We start from the raw sequence: 25,399 nt of genomic DNA on the forward strand, positions 1-25,399 counted from the left end.
CACTCCCGCTTAGTTATTCCTCCTTCCCAGTCCCTCCTTCCTCACGTCTAATAAATGCTGCCTTCACATTACATTTACATCTACCTGGAGAGTGTGTGTGTGTGTGTGTGTGCGTGTGTGTGTGTGTGCGCGTTGGTGACACTAAACACTCAGTTAGCAGCATTGAGGCACAAGGTCAGCAGCGTGGACAAAAGGGGGAAGTGGAGTAAATGCAGCAGCAGGCCGTTCGACGGCGGCTTCGTGACTCCTGCTGAGTGTGTGTCGAGAGCAGGTGGCAACCTGAAGCCGATGCTTTGCTTCTTAAAACCTGCATTCTGTCCACTGAGCACCAGGGGGCGACTCCTCTGGTCCATTGAAGTCTATGAGAAAATGGCTCTGCTTCTCTCTTGATTTGAATTCCTTTTCTCTACACGTGTCTGCTCCTCTCTTTCTGTATTGCTTCCTCCCCCTTTTAGTTTTATCTCCCTAATTAATCGGTTGATTTGTTTCTCTGGCTGTCAGCAATAATCTGCTCTACAGTTAATCCATCTTCACATGAGAGAGGAGCGGGATGTGCACGCTAAGGAGCCAAAGACTGGATTATTATTATTTTGCGTTGGAAAATATTCCCTGGTTGAAGTGTGTGTAGCTCAGCTGTTCAGCTGATAACAATCCCCTTTTAGGAAATGTATGATTTGACAGACTGTTAATCTAAAAAATAATAACCGTGCTAGTTGTATTTTGTTTTGTAGGGATTGATCGTCCTGCTGATTCGGCTCTTTTCTCCGTCCCTGCTTTACATTCATGGAGTCGCTCGGTTTCACTGAATTATCCTTGTTTTTTGTTAAATGTTAAATGACTTATTGTTTAAAATGTTTATCTACCAGTATGTCCTTGTTGAAGGTTATAAAACAATCTGCTGTCCTCTAAGTAATGAATATTTTTTTTCTGAATAATAATAAGTGTGTGTGGCACATCCTCATTCTGACCTTGTTCTGTTTCTATTGTGTGGCCTCTTTAAACACACACACACACACACACACACACACACACGCGCAGCCTTCTCCATCACACCCTTGGTCTTGCCACCAGGCTGAGTCCCAAACACAGAAGACGTGCTGATAATAAAGCTGCCAAGAAATGTGTGCATGTAGCACATGTTGGTTTGTGTGTGTGTGTGTGGTTCATTGAGATGGATGAGGGGTTGTGTGGCTTCCAGCAGATGCAGGCTGTCAGTCTCATTGTGCATCTGTTTCTCACTGTGTGTGTTTGTTAGTGTGTATTTGTTTATTTGTTTCATCTTTTATTGGGGATTTATCTCTGGAAATTGTGTGTTGTGTAATTTAAAGGAGATTATGATGTGAAATGATTTTAGTTTTCCTCAGTGAGTACTGTATAGACTATTTCATATTTTTAAATTGTAATCAGTGTATTGCTTCATAGCCCTGACCTGTGAGAAGTAATGCATCCATCACCTTTTGCTTAGTAAAAGCAGCTATTATGGGCCATATGTCTGCACCCCCCCAAACACCCCCGTTGGTCCGTCTGGCCGCACCCTGCACCCCCCAAAGCCGTTAACCTGGGGAAACACTGCACACCCCTCTGTTGGCTGAGCACTTTACTGTTGGCAATGGAGAGGAGCTTCAGAGACCATTACAACAGTTACTGAAGCACATCTATGCGTCAGGAGATCTCTGCAGTTTAAATGGCTTTGTGATTTTACTGCAGACTTTCTCTTTGATGCCCGTGTGTGTGTGTGTGTGTGTGTGTGTGTGTGTGTGTGTGTGTGTGTGTGTGTGTGTGTGTGTGTGTGTGTGTGTGTGTGTGTGTGTGTGTGTGTGTGTGTGTGTGTGTGTGTGTGTGTGTGTGTCCGATGAGTCATTCCATATTTTCACCAAGCCCCAAAGGGATGCCCCACAGAAATAGCCTCCAGGTAGAGGACTTGTGTGTGTTTCACTCTCACTCTCCTCCCGTCATCTATCACACACACAGCCTTACCCTGTACAAAATGTAATAATAACAATAATGCATTTTATTAACAACGCACTCTTCATCAACTGAGTGCGACAGAGCCAGCAAAACACAGTTAAAATATAGTGAAACATAGGGAAACAAATAAAGTCCCCCCCCCCCCCTCCCCCCACTGGCCCTCGGTCCGCGATGAGCTGCTGTGCGTTTCCATTGATGCCTCCGCCCTCCCTGCGCCGCTGCTCTCTGGCCTACTTACAGGCTTCAGCATCACGCTTTCACACTCGCTTTTATTCTTCCACCACGCCGCGTCCGTCTCTCCTCTTCTTCTTCGGTCCTTGTTCGCTCTCGCTCTCCCCCCGACACCCCCCCTCTTCTTTTCTGTGATGCTTTATCCGTCTTGACATCGGTGGGTGTTTTCCGCATCACTACATCTGCGCTGCAGTTTTGCAGACCGTCCTTAGTGTTTCGGGTTAACGTTGATAGAGTAATAACAAAAGGGCCTTTTGATTGTATTTGAAATGTATAAAGTGGAAGAGCCACATGTCTGACTTAAGAAAACACTTGCTTGTAAATCTAGTATTCCATAGTATTTGGGGAGTCGCTGTCCTTTTGTTTCTGGTTGGAATCTACCATTTACTTTTTATTTGACAAACATTTCCATAGTAATGCGTAGAACTTCATACTGGGACTCGTATCACACAAATCTGAATTGAGGAAGGACACATTGTTCCTTTCAGTATACAGTAGTAATACTGTGTGAGATGATTCTTTACTGTTGCTGTCGTCCCGTCTCTGCAGCTCTCACCCGCAGACAAGAGTTTGGAGTTCAACAGAGACTTTCGCATCCGACACTACGCGGGCGATGTGATGTAAGTGTCTACGGCTTCAGTTTATTCAAGAGAAGCTTTTACCTGTGATTCGTGCTCCTTTTCCCACATTTCTATGTTTTCACATATTCACTGAAACCAAAGTCGTGCACTTTTGCAGATGGAATCTTAAATTAAACTTGCTGTAATTAATGTCTGCATAAATATATTGCATACTGTATTTCTTTAGATAATGCCTTGGATCAGTTAATGTAAAATAGAACAAATGCATTTGGTGAATTTAGAAATATCACAAATTGGTCACTTAACGTTTATGCAGAGACAAAACATTTTGGCCAACTGCTCTGCAACATTTAACACTTTTATGTGTCCTTTGAACATTTTATGTTAAAAAAGAAAAGAAGGCCGCAAAACACCAAAAAACCCAAATGTGGATTCATCTCAACAAAGATTTCTCGGCCTGTGCTCTAATTTATTCAGTGTGCCGAGATTTCACATCGCATTGATTTACATCCAGAAGAACCCTCGTTGTAAATAGGCAGTTGCGTGCACACTCGAACATTTAAACGACATCTTTATTGCCCCCCCCCGCCCCGCCTGCCCGCCCCTCTTCCCAAACAGACAGCGCCGCTTCCCGCTCCCAGAAGTACTTCAGCGCCATTCAAATGAATAAGTCGCACACATTAAGCCCACAAAAAGTGCTCTCAGTGAAACGTGTTGAGCCCATTTCTGAGGGCTAAGTGTCTGCCGCACGGGAGGGGGGGTGTAGGGGTGGTGAGGAGGGGGGGGTCTCCCTTGATTGATCCCTGAACCACTTATACCAGAAGGCAGCGAGCACCTCCCGTCTCCCAGCACGGCTCCATTTATAGCCGCTTATATTGCCTAAAAGCATTCATTAACTTAAGGTGTGCGTGGACATACATTTACATTAAACGGCTATTTAGGCGCTTTGTGAGGTGCACCTGCTGTTATCCATCCAGGCAATCATGTGGCAGCAGCTCAATGCGCAAAAAAGTAAAAGATCAGCTGCTGTTGAAAGCAAAGGTCAGAAGGGATTAATGTGGATCCAAGTCACCGTCACGCCACCCTTCGGTTTTAAAACCTTCTGTTCGGCATTCTGGCCGTCGCCATCAGGGATGTTTTTGCAACCAGATGTGAGACTAGAGGGTGAACAAGTTTCCAATTAACCTTTTAATGAAGAAAAAAAAAAAAAAAACATTGAGAAAAGTTGTAAGACGGCTCTCAGACTCCCGCCACGAGCGTGCAGCGCAGCCTCTACGGCACCTCGTTGGAGCCGCGGTGCCAAAGTCACGTTTGGCTGTGCCGATGTTTAGGCCTCCTTGTCTCCTCTCCTCAGGTACTCCGTGGTGGGGTTCATTGATAAGAACAAAGACACTCTGTTCCAGGATTTCAAGAGGCTGCTGTACAACAGGTGACACACACACACACACACACTACTCCTTCACACACTGTGTTCCATGCAGCACTACTTGACACCCCCCCAGAAAGCACAGCACTGGACCGGTACAACTGATCTCCTCTGTTGTCTGTTTTTTATCGTCCTCCTCTGGTGTTCCCTCTGTGAAAATGAATGCGAGGTCCAGTAATTCTTGGCCTGTCTAATGTGCATTTGATGACAACCTTTACTCAAAAACACAATGTAATCAATCAAATGTCTCAATGACACTATTGAACAGATAATAACTTTTATATTTATATAAATATACTGTAGAACTGTAAAGAAATCAGATCACAAAGCCATTTCTTTCAGCTTTAACAACAAAATGATTGATCTGACCTTTCACTCGTTACAACGCTTTGATTATCACTCGTGATGTCTCCAGTTCCAACCCGGTGCTGAAGGGCATGTGGCCCGAGGGCAAGCTGAGCATCACCGAGGTCACCAAACGGCCGCTCACGGCCGCGACGCTCTTCAAGAACTCCATGATCTCGCTGGTGGAGAACCTGGCCTGCAAGGTGAGCCCCCGAGCGCTGCCCCCGTCTCGCGCGTCGAAAACGCCCCGTTACTGACGCGCCGCCTCCTTCCGCAGGAACCCTACTACGTCCGCTGCATCAAGCCCAACGACGTCAAGTCCCCGCTGCTGTTCGAGCAGGAGCGCTGCCGCCACCAGGTGGAGTACCTCGGGCTGCTGGAGAACGTCAGGGTGCGACGCGCCGGCTTCGCCTACAGGCAGACCTACCCTCGCTTCCTGCAGAGGTACCTTTTTGAATAAACACACTAGCAATCGACTTCTCCCTCCCCCTCAGGCTTCATCTTCATCGACTAATCTGCTGTTTATTTTTTACGTATGTGACACAAACCTCCACTTTAGGGCGGTGACTACCCAAATTTTAGACACATTTGATAAATAAATGTGTCCTTTAATCATGCTGGGGTCATGAATAGAAGTTTAAATATGTCTCTAATGCGACCAGCTTTACAATCTGATCAACAGGCTGAACCTCTAAAGCTGTTCAACGAGCAGCCGTGAAGGATTCTACACCGCTGGGTGTAAATCCGAGTCGTATAACCTCAGTCAGCTCGCGTCTAATCGTGCAGCTAATCAGTTACCTTTCCAGCTGCCATGACAAAATAACCCTCATCAGCCCATTTCCCTACAAGCGTATTAAACGTGTCCCCTAAGCATGATTTAAAGCGGGCTGGATTATAATGAATGGGAAGAGACTTTGTAAAACATTTTAATGCGCTGCAGAAATGACCCTGTGTTGAACTGCTAGTCGATGACCTGCATTAATAACTCATGTTTTATTCATAAAAGAGCTCAAGTACCCGATATTACATCTGTTTACATAACAATCTGCACTAATTTGCTTTCAAGCATACCGGCAATGGCACATCTACAATTAAGGGGTTACAAAAGCATGATAAGCTTGACTCTTGAATCATTAATAGCATAAAATAAAACTGTATTTTCATAGACAGAAAAGAGAGAAGGTGGACTACCTGTATTGTATGCAATGAATACGTAAGTTGTTTTATAAAATAATTCATTCTGATGAATGATTCTTTCAACTAATCAGGAGGCTACAGCGAGTTATTTTAAAGGCGACATACATCACCAGTTTAAGAATGTAAGTGCTTGTATTTCATGAATATTATAGCACTTACTCACCTGGTTCATGTACAAAATCAGATATAATTTAATTTAACCTTAAACACAAATGCATTATTTTATAAAAAACAATTTGAGAGATAAGTCTAATGGTATTTTTCTCATCAATGATATTTCTTTGTTAACTTCATAAAACAGTAACAAATGATTGAACAGAAATTGTTATGAGTCTACAGACGTGCTATCACCTTTGTGAGGTGGATGCTTCCTGGTGCTCAGCATCTGAGATGTTTAATGACCTGTTTTCATGTACAATAATCTAGATCCTGGTTCAGCTGCTCCTGCAGCCATTTAGGTTTTGAATAAACATCACTCCACCCTCCTCCAGATACAAGATGATCTCACAGTTCACGTGGCCGAACCACGACCTCCCATCCGACGCCGAGGCGGTGAAGAAGCTCCTGCAGGGGTGTGGCTTTGACCACGATGCGGCCTTCGGCAAGACCAAGGTCTTCATCCGCACGCCACGCACGCTCTTCAGCCTGGAGGAGCAGCGGGTGGAAATGGTCCAGAGGATTGTCCTCTTCCTCCAGAAGGTGAGAGTCTTGACCGCCTCGTGGTGGCTTCCGACCTGCTGACGCCACGATAAACCTACATGGGAAATACGCACCCGGGTATTTTGGGAGCTGATAGGACGTTCTATACTATACTTTTTCCTCTCAGGTGAAGGTATTTTTTTCGCCCACACAATTATTGTAAAGTTGAATAGATTCAGATGGAACACGGAAGCGTTTACGTTTATTTATTTGTTGCACCTGATTCCGGTTTTGGATTTCATTTCTCACCAGCCGTCTCGTGAGATTCATGTTTGCGGATCCGACTCTCTCGAGGAGCATCTCCGAGTTCTCCGACTTGAAAGGCTTTTTCCAGCCTAGTCAACCCCTGCAGCAGACCGATCGTTCGCCCTCTGGTATTGATTCGTGTGACCTTGTGTTGTGCTCTTCCCACGAGTGATCCTTCCAGCTCTCCCCCAGGAGAGCCCTGCCTTCTGCCGGGGTAAGCAGGCCTCGGTAGCCGAGCGAAGCCTCGGAGGAATCACCCGCCCAAAAAAACAAAACAAACAAACATCACAAAGGTGTCGTAGCGGGGGCGTTCCATCCGGCCGTCTGTCGACGCTGAGCGCCCAGCATGCGCTTCACGTGCACGCTCGATCGTGCAGCCCCAAGCAAAAAGCACAGAGCAGTTACAGTTAAGTTAAAGTTTAGACGTCTAAACTTGTGCGGCCTGTGAGGACGCGCATTGACTTCATTTCTAGGTGCGCCGCAGTCATGTTGGCGTAAACAAAAAGCAACAACCTCCCCCCCCCGCCCCCCCCTTCGGCCTGAGGTGTTTTTCCAATCAGGCCAGAGTGCGTGTGCAGCGGCAGCTTTATTCGTCGATCCATGCGGAATCATCCAGCCACAACAGAACGATCCAAACCATTGCTGCTCTGAGAAACGGCTCCAGGAAGCAAAAGAATCCAACGTAAACATCCAACAGATGTTAGAAATGAAACGACCCCCCGCCCCTCCCCTAGTACCTCTGTGTAAAGATGAATATTTAATAGATCCAAGCTCAGCCATCCACATCGCAGTAACTGTCGGCGCTTGTCAGAGCACCGATGACGAGCGCAGAGCCCCCTGACCCCCCCTCCCATGTGTATTCTAAGCAGCCGCCTTAATTCGGTGCAGCAGTTGGTTGATGAGAGGCTACTTCTGTCTCAGGGAGTCAGCTGGGGGCTCAGAGGAAGGTCCTAAAAGATAAAGTGCATTTTTGTTGTTGTTTGTGTTGCAAATAACTTGTTTTCTCAATGCAATAAATTGTGCAGTATAACTGGCTGGGGGGGGGGGGGTCTCTAATCCTCTGAACCTGCAAAGTTATCGTCTACCGGCCATAACTACCGGCACTCTTAAAGCTGCAAGAGACTGAGGTGCAGCGCTTTGCGCTCCCTTGATCTCTAGAGAAATCCCCCAAATATTCTGCTGTATACAACAATTTGGCAAGCATAAAAAACCATAACCTCTCCATAGCAACGGATGTGTGGCTCACAGCCAAAGTTCAGTTTGTTCGGTGTATTTAGATTCTTTATTTCCTCTCTGATCATTTGTGAGACTTTGTAGCTCATATTCTTCCAAGCTGGACGACTAACTCACAGTACGTTCTGCTTCCCTGACGGGCGAGAGCACGCGTTGTGTTCCCCTCCCCCCCTCCGGCCATCCGTGTGCATGGAGCATGTCGCCGGGAAAAAGCAGCTTCACGTCCCCAGAGGATGTGGAGGCCGCAGTACTGGTGACGGGTTGGTTGTTTTTTTTTTTATTGCCAGCACCGCAGGCTTTTTTATTGGCGCTCCAGTGCCGATGCTTCTAGATTAAAGGCATTCATTTGTAGGAAACTCTCCTGTTCTCTCCGTTCGACATGCCCCCGCTTCCCCCCCTCCTCTCAAGTTAAACCCCAGCAATCTGCCCTGCTTTGTTGCCAGGAAAGATCCCCAATCTGCCTTTGATGAGCGTGTCCCGGGGGGGCACGAGTCCGTAAAAGAGATCATCAGATGGCTTTATTGGCCTAAGAGTGTGGGGGCCGTCCGTCAGGGGTCTTGTTATTGGCTCGATTTACCCGCGCACCCCCCCCCCCCCCCCCCCTCCAGTGTCATCTTCATCAGCTCACCAGCGTCATGGCAGCCGGTGGAGAAGCAGACACCGTGTGTGTGTGTGTAGTCCTGACCCCTCGCCGACTCCCACCTGTCACGCGCGCTGGAGAGGCGTTTTCGGATGCATGTCCCCGCCTCTCGCCTCCAGCTCCCGACACACACGGCGTGATTAGTGGCTCGTTGTTGTTTAGATAAACAGTCGCGCTCTATGCGAAGGTCGCCCCGGCCTTCACACCAGGTCTTTACTCTGAATTCAAAAGAAAAGAGTACAAAGCCATTCAATCGATCGATCCTGGGCTCCATTAGAGACGAGTAGCTGCTGCTATTTTCTGATGCTCGTCCGTAATGCGTCAAAGGAAACCGACGATAAGGTCGTCAGAGGAACCTCATTTGAGACTTAATATAACACGGGATTAGAGGAGCTATTTCTGTCCCTGAATAGATACATTTCTTTATAGAGAAACTAACACAGAACATAAAAGATGTTTTTGATGAAGCGAGAGCAACAAAAAAAGCTGCTGTAACGCTGTGTTATGGAATTAAATGTTTTTTTGTCAGTTTGGTAGCTCATGTAAGAATTGTCTTGTTAGGCTATTATAAACAATTATAAGAAACACAAGGTTTTCGGTAACGTCTAAAAACCTAACTTTTTGTAGTCTTATTACCAGTCAACGAACATATTACAGACCCTTAATTAAAAGCTAATTCTTTTTGGAAAGAATATATATTGTTTTCAACAGATGGATGTGACATAAACAATTCCATGACAAAGTCTATAAGACAAGTACAAAGGATACAAAGTACTGTGTTCTTTCTGTCATCTCTTGTCTTCTGAGCTCGTTCTAATTAACAAAACCGCCAATAAGCCTTCAGAAGGCTCTGTTGCGTATCAGTGGAGGGCAGAGCTCACATGACACGTGGTGAGATAAACTCTTTAGATCCTTCGGTCTGCAGTGGAGGAGGATTTAAAAGTGACATTTCACGTGATGACATAATGCCAAAGAACAACGTGAACAACAAATATGCCGCCGACGTGGATGCGACGTTATCGCCTTAAAGTACGTGAAGTAATCTTCTGCAGTATCACTGCCTCATCCACACTTTTTAATATGCTAATTATTTTTAAAAATAAGCTGTTTCTTTGCCGCCGGCCTCCCCCACACCACAAAAGATTAAATATTCATGATTTCCATCATTACTTTGGTTTGCACCTCCAAGATATTTAGGAGTGAGTCTCCAGTGCAGCGTTCCCTTTGGTTTATGACGCTAAATCATCTCTTTTTGCTGATTATCGTGGTACAATGTGGCCAAATATATGTGTGTAAATAAGTTGTATGTAGCAAAGAGAGGGCACACAGAAGAAGGGAGCATATGGTGGTGGTTTCAGTGTGGGCGGATCAGGAGTTATGCTTCCCTGGGGTCCCACTTATATCTATTATTCATGTTTCAGAGGGTCTGATAGCCACTCAACCAATGTTTAGTTACAGGCAGGCTCGGAGGTCTGAGTCCTCATTATTCAAACGTTATGAGCGCAAATAAACAATGTTCTGATGATTTAATGACCAGTGATGGAATAACTGTTTCGCTCCAAAATTAATCAGAAAAAAAAACATGCCGCATCTTAAATACACATTGATTTTTATATCAATATGCCACAGGGTTTATAGTTTCTGTACATTTATTTTCATTTTAGTGCAGAAGTCGTAGCTTTTTATAGTCAGTGTTTTACCACCGGTGTATAAGAGCTTAAAATAGCCGGGTTAGTGATGGCTATTCCATCAAATAAATAATTAAAATCTAGATATGGCAGTAAAAAACGTCCCTCCGTTCCTTCCTCCGGTGCTGAAAATGGAACTCGGGTCATTTTATGTGGAGGTCATTCGTCCTCAAACTTAGTAGTAGCAGTGATGCTGCCCAAGGTTCTATTCTATTGCCGGGCATCATGGGTAATGTGGCAGCTTAAACAAAAGCACCGCATGCAAAAACATAGTTTTTCATGCAAAAATCCTATTTCATTTTTTGCTACTTTAACACCTCATTGATTAGAGTTACATGCGTGCTGATGACGTGACGTGTCTGCAGGTGTGGAGGGGCACCATCGCCCGGATGAGGTACCGGCGGATGAGAGCGGCCCTCATCATCCTGCGGGCCTACCGGCGCTACAAAGTGAAGTCTTACGTTCGCGAGGTCACCCGCCGCTTCAAAAACGTCCGATCCATGAAGGACTACGGAAGGCACCTGAAGTGGCCAACGCCCCCAAAGGTCCTGCGCAAGTTCGAAGAGGCCCTCAAGAGCATCTACAACAGGTAACGTAGCTTCCTCTTTAAATAGTGCCGTCAGCAGCTTTTCAAGCACAAACAAGAAGCCGCTTTTACTCCTTGACTTGTTGTACAAACTACCTTTAAAATCCTAAAATATCCGTTAACTTTCAAAACCGATGCACATGTGGAGCAAACGCTTGAGCCCCCGAGGGTTATTTCCCATCCAGATGAGTCCCATCTGAAGCAACCAGAACACAAGCTTCCTTCTTCCTCGGGCTCACACTGGGTTCATTGATCTTTCTTCCTCCACCAACGACCCGCCGCTGCCTTTCATCCCGACGTCGGTTTGCCTGCTTCTCTCCATGTGAAGCCGGGCGGCGTACCAGAAGCAGCCTTCCCAGAGAATGTTGTTGGCTGTCAGGATGTGCGAGTTAGGGGCCAATAAGCGCAGCTGGGGTACCAACGCATGCCCCGCTGCGCCGGCACCCCCCGCACACCCGACTGCCGGGGTCCGGCGTCTGAATGGAGAGCGGCGCTCTCAGGTCTCTCTGTGTGCCTCCAGGTGGTGGGCGTGGACGCTGATCAAAGGCCTCTCTCCAGAGGAGGCCCTGCAGGTGAGGGCCAAGGTAGCCAGCCTGGAGGCCCTGAAGGGCCAGAGAGCCGACTTGGGACTGCAGAGAGCCTGGGAAGGAAACTACCTGGTAAGCTGGCGGTCCTGGTGGGGTACCACTCTGATAATAGAGTAGAATATGCTTAAAATGGAACCAAAGCGCACTTGAATCGGTTAACAGAGGCAAATGTTTTGGTGCAGCACAGATGGGACACGTCCTTGTCTTTCTTAGCGGTTAGTGGAGCGTTTTGACAGCTTCTCTGTGTTGTTTGTGGCCAACAGAAGCGAGACAGCCCCGACACGGCCTCGTCCTTCACGCTGGTTTCCGGCGAGCTGCAGCGGAAAGACAAATTCATGAAGATTCTGTTCTCCGGTAACGTGCGCAAGGTATCTGAGCATTCATCCACTCCTTACACACACACACACACACACACACACACGCGCACACACAGTCACAAGATACAAGTCCGTCTGCACAAACAAAGGAACCCAGCCGCCTCTTCGCCGAGTGTTGACGAGCTTTGTTGTTTTCCCAGATCAACCGTTTCCACAAGGCGGAGGACCGGGCCTTGCTCATCACTGACCGCCACCTGTACAAGATGAACCCCCTGAAGCAGTACAAGCCCATGAAGAGCACCCCCCTCTACAACGTATGGAGCACTCCATTCCTGCAAACACACAACATGGCTAGACGGCTTTAAGCAGCTCTTCAGTGCGTATTTGGGTTTAATAGAAGGTTGAAAGCTTTTAAAATGAATTAAATAGAGAAACACCTAATGATCATCAGTGATTTAAACTACTTCCAGCCAAGTTTAATTACAATGTGTCAGACGCAGGCCGTGCTGTATATGAGAAAGAGGCTCTAAGAATAAAATGTATGAATAGTTTAATTATTGAAGACGCAGTAAGAGGATTATACTGAACAGGCTTCTCATAATGAACCTAATTTAACTTTCCATTGTGAAAAACACTGAACTATTAACATATTTGAATATATATTTCAGGGAAGCTGTTAGTTATAATGCTTTATTGTATTCATGGATTAGAGTGTACAGGTTATTTTTTGTCCCGCAAGAAACGTATTATAAGTCCCAGATAAAAGCTTTCTGAAGACTTAAAACATTAACTTCAACCAAAAACCTTATTATCAACAGTTTAGATAATAATAGACCTTTAAGGTCAATTAATGAGCAGAAGTGATACATTTTTTGTTTCTAAAGCTTAACAACATCAATGTTTCCTTAAGCAGTAAGCCATAAACTATAGGATGGGTTTATATTTCTTCTTGCAGCCTGCTTCATGTGATAGTCGTATTATCTCTGGTTTCCACTTGTCAGCAGCCCGTTATGGCAGCTTGTCAATATGCAAACATCACATTCAGCTTTACGATTGGCTGCTTTAATTAAAGCTGCTACATGCACACAGCACGTGAGGCTGTTTCCATGGCATTTCTCGTGTGTGTGTGTGTGTGTGCGTGCTTACATCCTGCTACTTGTTTCTGCCACACGTTGACATGTTGCATCTAAGCTGGAATTGATTAGTTTTCTTAAATTTTCTCTCACAAATGATTAGTTATTCCTTTCTCAAGAGGCTGCAGTTATTTAGTTTTTAGGGAAATATCATGTTCGCTTTCATGGTACAGCAGAAACTACAGGAAGTCACCACGCCCGACCAAGAGAATAGTCCAGCAAAAGGCATAATTTATCGCCTTTGCCCTTCCAGGTTGTTAGCTTAAACAAACGGATATAATGTGTTATCTAGAGATGGGTCCATGTGGCCAGGCTAGCTGATTCACCGATTTCCAGTCTTTTTGCTAAGCTAAGCTAACCACCTCCTGGTTTGACTTTAGCACTTTGATATGACCGTCTCCATCCTATTATTCTATGAATTTATTGAAAGAAATTTGTTGAACCTTTTATATAAAAATGTATCACCGCTTTTTTTTCGTACCATACTGCAGAAATGTGCATTTCTAGAGACTTTACTGTGAATGGTTAGTTGACCCCCTTATTTGCAGAACGGAAGCTCCGAAAACATTTTTTTCTTCATACTGAAGATTCAGTAAATAATAAGTATGGCTGTAAGGTGGCCTGTATCAACGAAAAGGGGGTAAAACCATTTGGACTAAAAGCAAATCTTGAACCGTCCTTTAAAAAGGCACCAATATGTTCTCTATTGTGAAATCATTATAGTCATTTGCTCAAAAGGGCCATAAACAAGATAATTTATAGTGTTCTCTTGAATATCAAATAGATGTGGTTAATAAAGGACTTTGATGCAAAGAGAGAAGGGAAACAGCAAACAAACCACCGTTGATATTCGTGATTCAACCAGCTCTCCTCTTACCGTCCCATGTACCGTTCATTGGGACCTCTGACCTTGGACGTAAGGGTGGGAAGGAGACAGGAAGTGAAGGAGTAAAGTGTCGATCCACGAGGGGGAGGACGGGCCCCCGTTGTCTCGTGAAGTGAGGGACATAGGAGGTGACGAGACGCCCCAGTGTTCGACCCGTTGGGAGTGCAGACAGATGGTGGCAGAGAGACACACACACACCCTGAGCTGAGCCCCATACACCAGGCATATGGCGAGCCTCAGTGTTGTAGAAGAACACATAGTGACACAATTTAAGTTGTATAGTACACACACACACACACAAACACAGACTGTAACTAGGCAGCAACCTCCAGTGAAGCCAAAGCGTCATGTGTTACAGCTGCATTCTCTCCACTGACCACCAGGGGGCCCGTCCTCTGGTCCTATAGAAGTCTATGAGAAAGGGCTGCTTCTCTCGACCTATTCCCTCAGTAAAGATTGTAAGTATATGTAAGTTTATGGTCTCAATCTCTAGTTTCAAGTCTTCTTCATACAGCATGACGTACATTTAGTAAATGATGGTCCCTTTAAAGTCAAATAGACCATAAAGAAGGGTTTTCTTTTAACAACTTGATACCTCAGGCGTTGTCCAGACACTTAACATTGCATTGAACATTTTTCGCTGTCTTTTAAAAAAAATTATTATGTTTCATTCTCGATCATTCTTGTGGTATTACTATGTTTTTGTTATTGTAAACAAATCCCACGAGATCAACGGCTGGTTCCTACTAACTAGGCTGTCAAGCCCGAGCCACAGCTCTCTTCTCCCTTTTGAGCCACGAAGCGTGAGCCTCACTTTTATCCCTCTCGACTCACTCACTGTTCTGACTCGATCACACATACGTATTCACTGTAGCACCCAAATGTGGATCAACAAATGTTGTTTCTCCTATTTCAGTAATGTTTTTGTGGAATTTTAGGATTCTTTTTCAAATGAAACGACATATTTACGTGTCTCATTGGTTCACCTTGAAGACTGTTGGTTTCGCGTTTTATCACCATCTTAAATGTCCAGCTGAAGGTGGGGAAGTGGGTGTGGAGGTCGGGCTGTAGCTATCGATCGGAGGTCAAGCACAGGGCAGTGCAGTTAGCTCATTGATTAGCAGGGAGAGGCTAACCCCTCTGCCCGGTGCGGTGCCTGTCCTGCTGCTCCTGCAGGGCAGCATCACAGTTGATAGATGTTTATATTTATATTTATTCGCCAGTTAATGCCTGAGCCGCAAAAGCGGGCGGTCTGTCTTCTTTAATAAAACGTATCCCGGCGAAGAGATCGATCCATTTGGCCTCAGCGACTCGTCTCCCTGTTTTTCAGCTCTTCGGGTCTGGCGCCATCTTTCCCCTCTCTCACTGCTCTTGCCCGCCGCTTCCCTCCTCCCTTTGTTGTCATGCCAACTTCCCAGGAGGGAGCGTTGTCATGGATACGTTGCGGCAGGGCAGATCAGCTGATGTCTGGTGTTGTTCATGCATGTGCACCAATCGGTCTCCTGTTTGTTTGCTTTTGTCTCCCCCCTCCCTCGAGGCCTATTTGTGACCCCTGCGGCTCTTTTTATTTTATTCACCGGTTGATTTCTTCAATTCAGTCTGCCACCACTTACAGCTGCAGTGAGACCGTATTTGTTCAAATAGATGGACGGTTTATATGTGCAGCCTATTTTTAACCAATGGGTAGGAAATAAATGATGCAAAGCAGTATTTGGGATTAGGATTAGAAACTGATGAAGCCTAATTGTGCTATTGAATTCGCATGGAGGCAACATGCAGGCTGGCGACTGTGGTTTTGCCCGCTGCCTCACAGCAGTGTAGCTTATTATACAATATTCATTTAATTACCCTTTGCTCCCGCTGCCTTTTCCCACCTATCTATCTTTAATGGACTGTGGGGATGCATCATATGACTGATCATTTGTTCTTGTAAGAACACACCAGGGGAAGCTGCTGTACACGGCAGAGGGGATCAGAACAAAGAGCATCATGGTCCAGTCCAGTCTGCTCATTGATACACACAAAAACGGGAAAAAATGGGAAAGAAACCAGGCAGAAACCTCAGTTTCTGAGAAGTGCAGCAATGCTGAGGGGTCTTAAAGCTGCATTCTCTCTAATGGCCACCAGGGGGCGACTCCTCTGGTCCTATAGAAGTCTGAGACAATTACTCTACTTGTCCCTCGATTTATTCCCTCAGTAAATATTGTGAACGTTGTAAAAGTTTATGTTCTCAGTCTCTAGTTTCCAGTCTTCTTCAATACAGCCTGATCATTTCATGAATAGTGGTCCATTCAGAGTCATGAAGCAGGTTGTGCTTAAGGGCGGTGCTTACTGTGATCGACGGGTCTCTACCAGATACACTGCACCTCTGCCTCAGTCCAAATTGGATCTTTTTGTTTGTCACAAACAAGGTGCATGTTTCGTCCAACCAGCAGTAGAGAAGCCAAAGACATTCAGTCTACTATCAAATAAAGCAAATAAAGAGAAAAAAATCGGGATGACGGCTGGAATATTTGCATGTAAATTGAATATACATTGCACAGTCTAACATGTCTGATTCAATGTTATCTAGTCCGACACAGACCCCCTCCGAGAGGCATTCAGCCTGTATCCTCGCCACTGTCTCACTGTGCAGCAGCCTTTCAGTCTGTAACACCAATTATTTGCAGTGCAGTAATGAAAAACATCCTCCTCATGTTTTCTCCCAGTGGCCAAACAAACACTCAGACAGATGGCTGCGCAGCAAAATGCCTCCAACTCATTTCTGATTCGGGCTAAAACTGATTTGGGGAACAACAAAAAATGAGACAAGGAAACAAGTGGGAATGTATCATTACTCGAACATCCACTGTCGTTCCAATCAATTAGGCCTTTAATATAAATGTAAATGTAATTGGCTCCATGTAATTAACTGTGGGTGAGTTGCTCAACAGAGAGGCTCAGCTTCAGGCTTTAATTCATGCTGATTACGGGGAAGTGTTTGTTTTTCTCAGACGTCATGTCGGAGGTAAGCAAGCAAGCAAGCCAGCGGTGTGGCCGGCGCATGCAACCTGTCTCGGCCCGTCCTCCCCAGATGGAGGACTTGTCTGCTGACTGCGTGTTTATGCGCCTGACTGGATGCCCTGTGGCTGTTTCCTCAATTAAACGGGGGAATAATTAAACGGTTGCACACCTACAGGCTGGGAATGATGAAAGCGGAAAGGAGGAGAGACAATAGAATGAAAAAAGAAAAAGTAATGGGGGCTTAATGAGCTCCCTTTCCTCCGGAGGGCTGTTTACCTGTCAGAATGTTGGTCCACTTTGAAGACCTGTTAAGCTGAAACCTGGGATTCCCCTTTTGGCTTCGCCGCTCTCTGTTTACGTGTCCGGTGGGCGCTGTGAATGGGTAACATCGGACCTTTGGGATGCAGATCAATAAATCTTTAGTGCTTAAGTGCTGATTCAGGCTTTGAGTGGGAGAAAGCCCAGAAACGAGATTCTGAGAACCGCAGAACGGCGTTATTTGTTGACTTTGGCTCCGTTTCAATGTGAAGAGCTCTTTACACAAAACGTGAACTTAATGTAGCATGCAAAGTAAAAACGACTTCATCCGGCAGTAGGTCATCTATAATGCATCAAGTTGATCACAAAGTCACAGGTTTTTTGAGATTTTTGTTGTATTTTAACTGCCTTTCATTTACATACTTGTCTCATGTCACCTTGTTAGTTTCTTTCTCATTGTTGACTTTAACCACATCTGTTACTCTGCTGCCTCTTGGGAGCACCGCTGCAGTCCTGATATGAAAGAATAGATAGAAATATTATTCATCCATGTTTTGTTGCCAATATAAGGAGATTTAACGTTGATATAGTGACGTCGTCATCACGGCCTAGTTGTAGAAAAACAACTCTTAACAAAAGATCTGTTGGACTCTCAACTCCGGCGTCATCCACTGAAAAGGGAATTTAATGCTTAAAGTGTCTTGAAGCTGCATTCTCTCCATTGTCCGCCAGGGAGGCTTATAGAAGTCTTTGAGTAAATTACTCTTCTTCACTCTTGATTTATGTTTATGGTCTTTTTCATGAAAGCACGATGTTCATTTAGTAAATTGTGGACCAGTTAGTCCACAGCGCATACAGCGTCTCTGCATCACTCCCGAATATGGTCATTTGTCTTCCCTGGTTTGTAAAGACCAAGACGAAACTCCAGGCATCAGACCCGTACTTCAGACCAACAGGCAAGACCTGGTCCTCTTCTGAGTGACTCTACATGTGGTGTACTCGTGTTCACCCCGCGCTGGCGCATGCGTCTCCATGCACATGTTTATCTGTGCCTAATTGTCCGTCCCCTCGCTCTCCCTGCTGTCCCAGGTGACGGGAGTGAGCGTGTCCCCCGGGAAGGACCAGCTGGTCGTGTTCCACACCAAGGACAGCAGGGACCTCGTGGTGTGCCTGCAGGGCATGGTGCCCGCCAACGAGAGCCGCATCGGGGAGCTGGTCGGCACCCTCCTCAGCCACTTCAAGAGGTGAGCGGCCATTCATCCACATGGACCTCAGTGTCTCCAACCGCTGTTTCCAACGCGTTCCAACAGCTTATTGTCCCCACTTTGACCCAGTGGTCTTCACTTGCAGAACATTTCAAACTGTCAGCTGTTTGGTACTGAATGTGACCTGTTTCAGGAGGATTATGGGGCATCAGCCCCATTATTGTCCTCAGGTCACTGTTTCGTTGTGCGTTTTAAAAGGGTTTAAATGCTGGGGTTAACAAGTCGCTGTCATACATTATTATTAGTGTCGTATCACGATATTTATCCAGTTGCAACAAGTACTGTTCCCCTCTCAGTGCATGCAGCCTACACATGGTTTATTGCTAGAAATAAGCAGGAAAACTTGAGACTCCTGGAATAATATTTCTCCTCGCAGACCTCTAAAGTAAATGCTCTTAAACAGGAGCTGCAGTAGAGTGTGTGAAAGAGGGGCTCTCATGCATGATCCGTGGTTCATCCTGTGGTTTAATCCCAGGGGAGGATCACTTTGTCACCTCAGCTCACGTTCACATACAAGTAGTGTAGACAGATCCTCATAATGTTGAACTTCAGGAGGTCCATAGAGCCTTTGGGTCCAGCCGCAGTCGCAGCGCCTTTATAAAGGCTGCTAGATGTAATTCCCGCGATGCTATCTTCACGTGGAGCCCATTTTCTCTGCGGGTGTCGGGCTGAGAAAGGCCCGAGCCTCCTCAACCTCACACAGGCACCACCCCCACCCCACAATGCCTGTTCCGACCCATCCGTCACAGAAACAGCCCTGACAGAACAAAGAGCACGGTGGCATGCGCGGAAATGTGTCCGTGTGTGTGTGTGTGTAACCACACAGAGGGTGTGTGGGGGAGGGGTGGGGGGGGTCCTGACAGTAGCTCTGCGTGCAGCCGCGCTGCTGTTTGTGCGTCTGCGCCCCGTGATCTTCGCCGTGCGACGTCCCCACTGCTGCAGCTCCCTCCAGATGTGCTTCAACCTTTTATCTCTCCTTCAACATGCTGCACAGTGCACAATATGCAGGAGGGGGCGGGGAGCTTACAGCAGCAACAAAAGCAACACTTCATCCCCCTGTGAGTGACAGCGAGGCCGAAGCAGAGCGACACCGAGTAAACCCTCCCCTCGCCGCCACGGCCACTAGATGCTCGAGGTTCTGGACGGTTTCCCAGTCTGTTTGGCGTTGATCCTTTTTTTAAAATTCTGCTACAGAACGGAGCGGTGAGACGGTGTCATGGCCACCTCTTTTTCTCTTTTTCATATACAAAAAGCTGATAACCTTCTTATCGGCTACGACGCACCAGTTGTCTCCAGGAATGCTTCAGTCCTATTTTGCATAAAGGGAGGCGGGGATTAGACTTGCATGCCCTCCCTCCCTTCTCCCTTCATCCGTCATGCTTCCTATTTTTGACTTTTTGATTGATTCCCCTTTTTGTACTGATCTCAATCTCATGGAACCCTCACCCCCCTCCTCCTCCTCCTCCTCCTCCTCCTCTCTTACCCCTTTTCCTCTCTTGGCTCCCTTCCTTCCTCATCTCTGTACAAAGAGGCGATGAAATATTTAAGGCCGTGCTGATGTTGAGGCCTTTATTTAGAAGAGGCACAGCCCCCCCTGACTTCCCCGTGTGTTTGTGTGTGTGTGTGTGTTGTAGCATTCCTCTTCTTGATTAACACAAATTTCCATCTGTGGGTCTTAGAAACAGGATTATAGAGACAAGCCGTGTCGATAAGATGTTTCTTATCCGTTCTCACATGTCAGTGTGTTGTCTTTATAACCAAACGCACTAAGGTTCAATTCATTGTTGTTTTAGTTATTAAATGTTAAATGTTTGAAACAACTCCATCTGAATAAGCGTTTATATTTGTTGAGTTGGCAGTGAAGAGGTTTTTAGATGATTTAAGTGTCATATCACAATATATATAGCAGCTTACATGTGGTTTACAGATAGAAATAAGAGGCAAACTTGAGACTCCTTGAACCAATATTTCTTCTCACAACCCTCCAAAGTTGATGCTCTTAAACAGTAGCTGCAGCGCAGTGTGTGAAAGGGGATTTCATGCTGTGGTTTAATCCCAGAGGAGTCATCAGGGCGGGTGGTCCTGATGAGAGGCGGCCCTGATGCTTCTGGGTCATTTTACCCCGTTTAGAAGATTCGAGTCTACCGATTTTTGTTTTTATTCCACTCTGCTCCACCCCCCCCCCCCCACTGAGAACTGAATGTAAAAATAGCTCCGTGTTGAATTATTCATTCTCACAGGTGTCGCGCTGCGGTTTAAAGGATTCCGCTTGTTCCTGTTCCCCCGGCTGAGTGTGTGGTTCCATCAGGTCCAAGCCGCGTGTTTCATGTGTGTCGTTTCACAGTGCACATTCCCTCTATTGTGTCCGTCATGTGACCTGATGACAAAGTCGCCCCTGGGGAGCGATGCCTGCAAGTCCCCGGCTCACGTAATCTCCGCCGCCTTCACGCCGCTGTTGTTTAAGCGGCTGGAATCCGTTTGTTAGAAAAGGCATCGAGGATTGTTTCTGTAGGTACAGCTTGGTCAGTGAGCACAGTGACTGATGAAAAAGCCCCCAGCGGGGGGTGTGTGTGTGTGTGTGTGTGTGTGTGCGTGTGCGTGTGCGCGTGCGCGTACGCGTGCGCGTGCGTGATTATTTCACTAACCCCGTGTGTGCTGTCGGTGCACGGAGCAGAGGTGTGCTTTTAATCGTTGACTGATTAAAAAATGTTTTGATGGGATTAAGGAATGAAAATGTCCTTTTATTAGTCACAATACACTTTTTTCGCTTTGAGAAATATTGAGATAATTTTTATTTATTTTTTATTTTTATTCAAACAATTTCTAAATACAAAGTCTGAACCCAGTTTTGATGTAGAACAAGTAAACAACGTGATTCATATCTGAGCAGACGTGACGGTTTGCAGCACCCGGCAGCTTTTGGGCTCATTGAGGCTCAGTATTAATCGTTCTTTACTCAGCAAAAATGCCAAATGTGCCCCGACATCATCACATCCGCTTTCTCAATGGAATTTAATATCAATATAAATTAACTTAAATAAGCATTTAAGGATGTCCGTCTCAGGTCAAATGAAAAGACGATACATTTGACTGTGATTTTGCCCTCTGAACACTTTATGAAGGATTGTTTCTTTACAGGAAACCAGAGATTGTCTTCAGCCATGTCAGCAGCTCTGGGAGCCTGTACACCTTAAAATGCACACGTCAGCATGCTAACGTGTGCACCGTGACCCACTTTGTCTCCCCTTAGTTGTAGTGACAAGGTTTGCTCAGAAAGGTCGTGAGCATCGTAGCAACGGGCCTCGACAACCACTCATTGATCAATGGACGGTGTGTGCGCGTCCACCCCCACTCAAAACTGTCTCTGACAGACGTTCACAAGGTTCCCTCATGTCTGTCTTCAAGGGTCCGTTCAAACTTTGTCTAATCTTACTTAACTCCACCACTGGCCTTTTGTCCTTCTCTGTCTCCGTCTCACTCGCCGCCATTCTTCCGCTCCTTGATCTCCGTCTCCCTCTTACCCCCCCTTCCCCTCCACATTACAGTATGAGTCAGCAGCAGCGTCCACCGGCCTTCATTGATCAGTCAGAGTGATGTGGTCATATTCGGTTTCTGCCCTTGCCCTTTCCCTGAAGACATCAACGTTCCTCTCCCCCCTCTCCTCACCCACTCCTCCCCGTCTCCTCCTGACACAGCAGAAGGGATTTGGGGGAGTGCTAAGCCGGTCTGCTTCAAGGCTGACACAGAAAGCGTTAGTGTGTTGTGAAGATGAGGTGGGGGGGGTGGAAACATGCCAAAATGAATTGGAGAAGGAGAAAAGAGATGAAGATATTGTAGAGATCTGCTCATTTGAATCAGTTCAGCAGTGACTTCCGTTCTTCAGCCTCAGATATGTTTGTCATAAATAACACCTCATTCTGTCAAAGATCTGTACCGGTGTTATCTGATGAATGATATCATTTTCAGATGCGTGCACATTCATTTCCTGATAAAGTGTGAAGAGCCAAAAGGTTTCTCTCTGAGCTGCTTAACAACACAACGATAAAACTATCATCTCCGTACGGTGCAGAAATGAATGGAAACCAACGGCTTCCTAGACGCACCGATAAAACATTTGCTCTCGTAATGCCAACTCTGATAACGCTGGTTGAACGAATTACTTCTGTTGCTTGACTGCGATCGCTGCAAACTAGAATGAATGTGGAGAGAGAGAGAGAAAGAGGGAGAGAGGGAGGGCGAGAGAGCGCAAAAGACTCTGTCTCCCTCACCAAGGTCACCTTTTCTGCTGAATCAAATATTTCCGAGTGATAGAAGTAGGCTCCTCCTCCTCCATTTCCTCTTTTCCATTAATCCCCCCCCCCCCCCCCCCTCACACACACTGCTCCTCCCTCCCTCCTCCTCTTGTTTTTCTCTCCACATTCCGCTCCTCCCTCCCCCTCCCTCCTCTCTTTCTCTCTCGCTGCGGATGCAGTTCCCATGGCAACCTTTGGATCAGTGTCTCGTCTGATTCGTGCGCGTTCCATTAACAACGGCGCTGGCTGGTGATAATAGCCACAGACGCCGAGTGCAGCGTGGAAGGACGTAGGGATTAGAGGAAGAAGGTGAACAAGAGGAGACTGAGCTTCACTCTGAAGACGATCACAAACGGACGTCAGTCCTCTACACGTTTCTGTGTTCGCTCCATTGAATATACAGCGGCAGTGTTTAGAAAAGGATTTTTCTTCTTTTGTTAAAACAAGTACGGCATCAAAAAAAAATGGTAGTCGTTTTGTATCAACCACAAGAGAGAATCTTCTGTGAAAAGCCTCGTGTTGAGTCCCTGCAGGGTGGAACGTCCAATCGGCAAAGTCAAATTGTACTGCCAGTTGAGAAAACTGGGGGGGGGCGTCCTGCTAGTTTGGCACTGTGCTTCTGCAGGGGTGTGTGTGTGTGTCTGTCTGTCTGTGTCTGTATGTGTGTGAGCAATTTCAAAGTTAACATTAGAACATGTCTGAATAGAGGAGTGTGACCTGCTTCTTTCTCTCGCAGTGCGTTGACCTGCCGATTGCGGCAGAGTGTGTTTTCGTTGTGAGACATAAGCTCAGACACTAGCGGCGATGGAGTAAAAGGCTTCACGCGGCTTCATTAGCGGATAACGGCATAGAGATGACCCCGTTGGTTACATGAAGAGATTGTTACCTGTAGAGACAGTTTTGTTAAATGCACAGTCACAAAGTCGTAACATAAACCCCTGAATGTTAGATGTTTTCTTTCTTCTAGTCTGAAAAAAGTCTCAAAATTGTCCGGAGCACGGAAAAACTTCCCTATGCGTCTGGCCTAAATTGAATATGTATATTTGAGTTTATACACACCTTGGCTAGTAATGTCTTTTTCCGAACATTATCCGGATCTTTTGAATAGTCTGGATTCTCAAGATCATAAGATCCTTCAGCGTTGCAGCACATCATGAAACCGAACAGAATCGCTCCGTCGTAATCGGGTGTTTGCACTGGAGGGGGGGTCATTAAGCCTCGCTTCAGAGAGGAGGAGATGCAAGCAGAGCTGGATTTATTAAAGTTCACAGCCTCTACAAGGATTCGTTTTGTGCAGGGAAAATCCTCTCCCTCTGAAGTGTAATTGCTGCCTCTGTTGTGTAGATGGAATGTCGTTAATGAGCGATTTTCTATTTCAGGATCCTTAGGATTTTGTTACTGAGCTTCCTGATCTCAGACAGATCCCTACCGTGAACATTCCCTCGTAGCATTAAAACACTGATTACATAATTAGTCTGCGTCTTAGCAAGTCAGACAAACCAATTGCGAGTGCCAATTGAATGAAAAGTTTGTGCTTTCGTGTCATCGACGGCCCACGTTGTTCTCCCAGCTATCATTTTATCCTTTGATTTTTGGCAGAGGATTTCTTCCAATTTTTACTTAATTTTGCATGAATAGTTACCCGCATAGTTACAATTGAACCTACGGACGTATAGTACCTACTGTGGAGATATACTGTCTTTATTTTAATATGATCCACATTGGATGTATACTACATAAAATCTGCTTGAAGCATGAATTGCTACTTTAAATAGTCGAGATGCAAAACACAGGCTGGTTCCTGCTGGACACTCGTCCAAATCTCCCCCCCACCGAGTGGAAAACAGCAGCCTGCCAGCCGAGGAAAATAGATGAGACTTAGACTGACTTATTGATTGCCTTCAAACATCATTGGAGCCGCAGCCTCTTGAGAAGTAAGCGTACTCCCGCTCTGTGGTGAGCATCTAATTGTGCAGCCTGTCTCCCCACTCCCTTGCTTATCGACACACCTTGTGTCCTTTTAAGTCCATTCAGCCTTGAAGACTGAGCGAGGTGGAGCTCACTGGTCAGAGACAATGAGAAGACACACACACACACACCACAACAGTTTAACGCTCCAGCTGTGCGACTCTGCAGAGTGAGGTAGCCTCCACCATATGTGACAGAGGCCTTTTTGCTTTTGTACGTCCCTGGTTGAGTTCTGTCTCCCACTGATCCTTTGACCGGAGCTCCGTGGAGGGGACACGTGTGTGTCCTTTTGTCCGGCCACGAGCATCTGCGAGCCGGCCGGATCAGAGCAGCTTGCAAGAGTTGCCGGTATTGACGGACGCCGCTCACCCAGGGGGGAGCGTGCTGGTCGCACCGTCTTCTGCTGCCCTCGAGGGTATTGACAGGAGATCGGGGGGAGGGGGGGGCGGTGGAGTCTTTATTGAAGGATGTAGAAATAGACGTATGGAAACCAAAAGAAACTAGTTCCTCTCTCGGCTTCAAGCCCGAGGAAAAGATTTGTAATGGCATTTTCCCAATATTTTTATTGCAGGTTTGCGTAACCTCTCAATGGGTTTATTCACTTTACTAATACAATTGAGACCAAATTCTCTTTTTTTTAAATGTCTTTTAAATCTACACCTTAGAAAATATGACGTATTTACCAAAAAAAGTCCAGCAGGTCCCAAGACTTTATGTACTTGGACGCACAAGTTGATTCACACGTCGGACAAGGATTTAAAGCTTTCTCCACCTGATGGGGCTACTTAGCGGCCAATTCTTCACACGAGTAGTCAAATGAAACTGAGCTGCTGCTCGGTACGATTTTCCT

At 46.1% G+C, this 25,399-nt stretch overlaps 1 protein-coding gene across 1 annotated transcript in view; it reads left to right on the forward strand.

Annotated features, from left to right (window-relative positions):
* myo1d (myosin 1D) overlaps positions 1–25,399 on the forward strand; it is a 55,077-nt gene that overhangs the window by 22,655 nt on the left and 7,023 nt on the right. Inside the window, exons 12-21 of the mRNA XM_078103084.1 lie at positions 2,749–2,819; positions 4,135–4,209; positions 4,622–4,754; positions 4,829–4,995; positions 6,240–6,447; positions 10,620–10,843; positions 11,361–11,499; positions 11,691–11,795; positions 11,945–12,058; positions 18,114–18,268. Of these exons, the coding sequence (XP_077959210.1) occupies positions 2,749–2,819; positions 4,135–4,209; positions 4,622–4,754; positions 4,829–4,995; positions 6,240–6,447; positions 10,620–10,843; positions 11,361–11,499; positions 11,691–11,795; positions 11,945–12,058; positions 18,114–18,268 (1,391 nt within the window). The remainder of the gene's footprint in view (positions 1–2,748; positions 2,820–4,134; positions 4,210–4,621; positions 4,755–4,828; positions 4,996–6,239; positions 6,448–10,619; positions 10,844–11,360; positions 11,500–11,690; positions 11,796–11,944; positions 12,059–18,113; positions 18,269–25,399) is intronic.

This window comes from Gasterosteus aculeatus, chromosome 5, assembly GCF_964276395.1.
Source record: "Gasterosteus aculeatus chromosome 5, fGasAcu3.hap1.1, whole genome shotgun sequence".
Lineage (NCBI taxonomy): Eukaryota > Metazoa > Chordata > Actinopteri > Perciformes > Gasterosteidae > Gasterosteus > Gasterosteus aculeatus.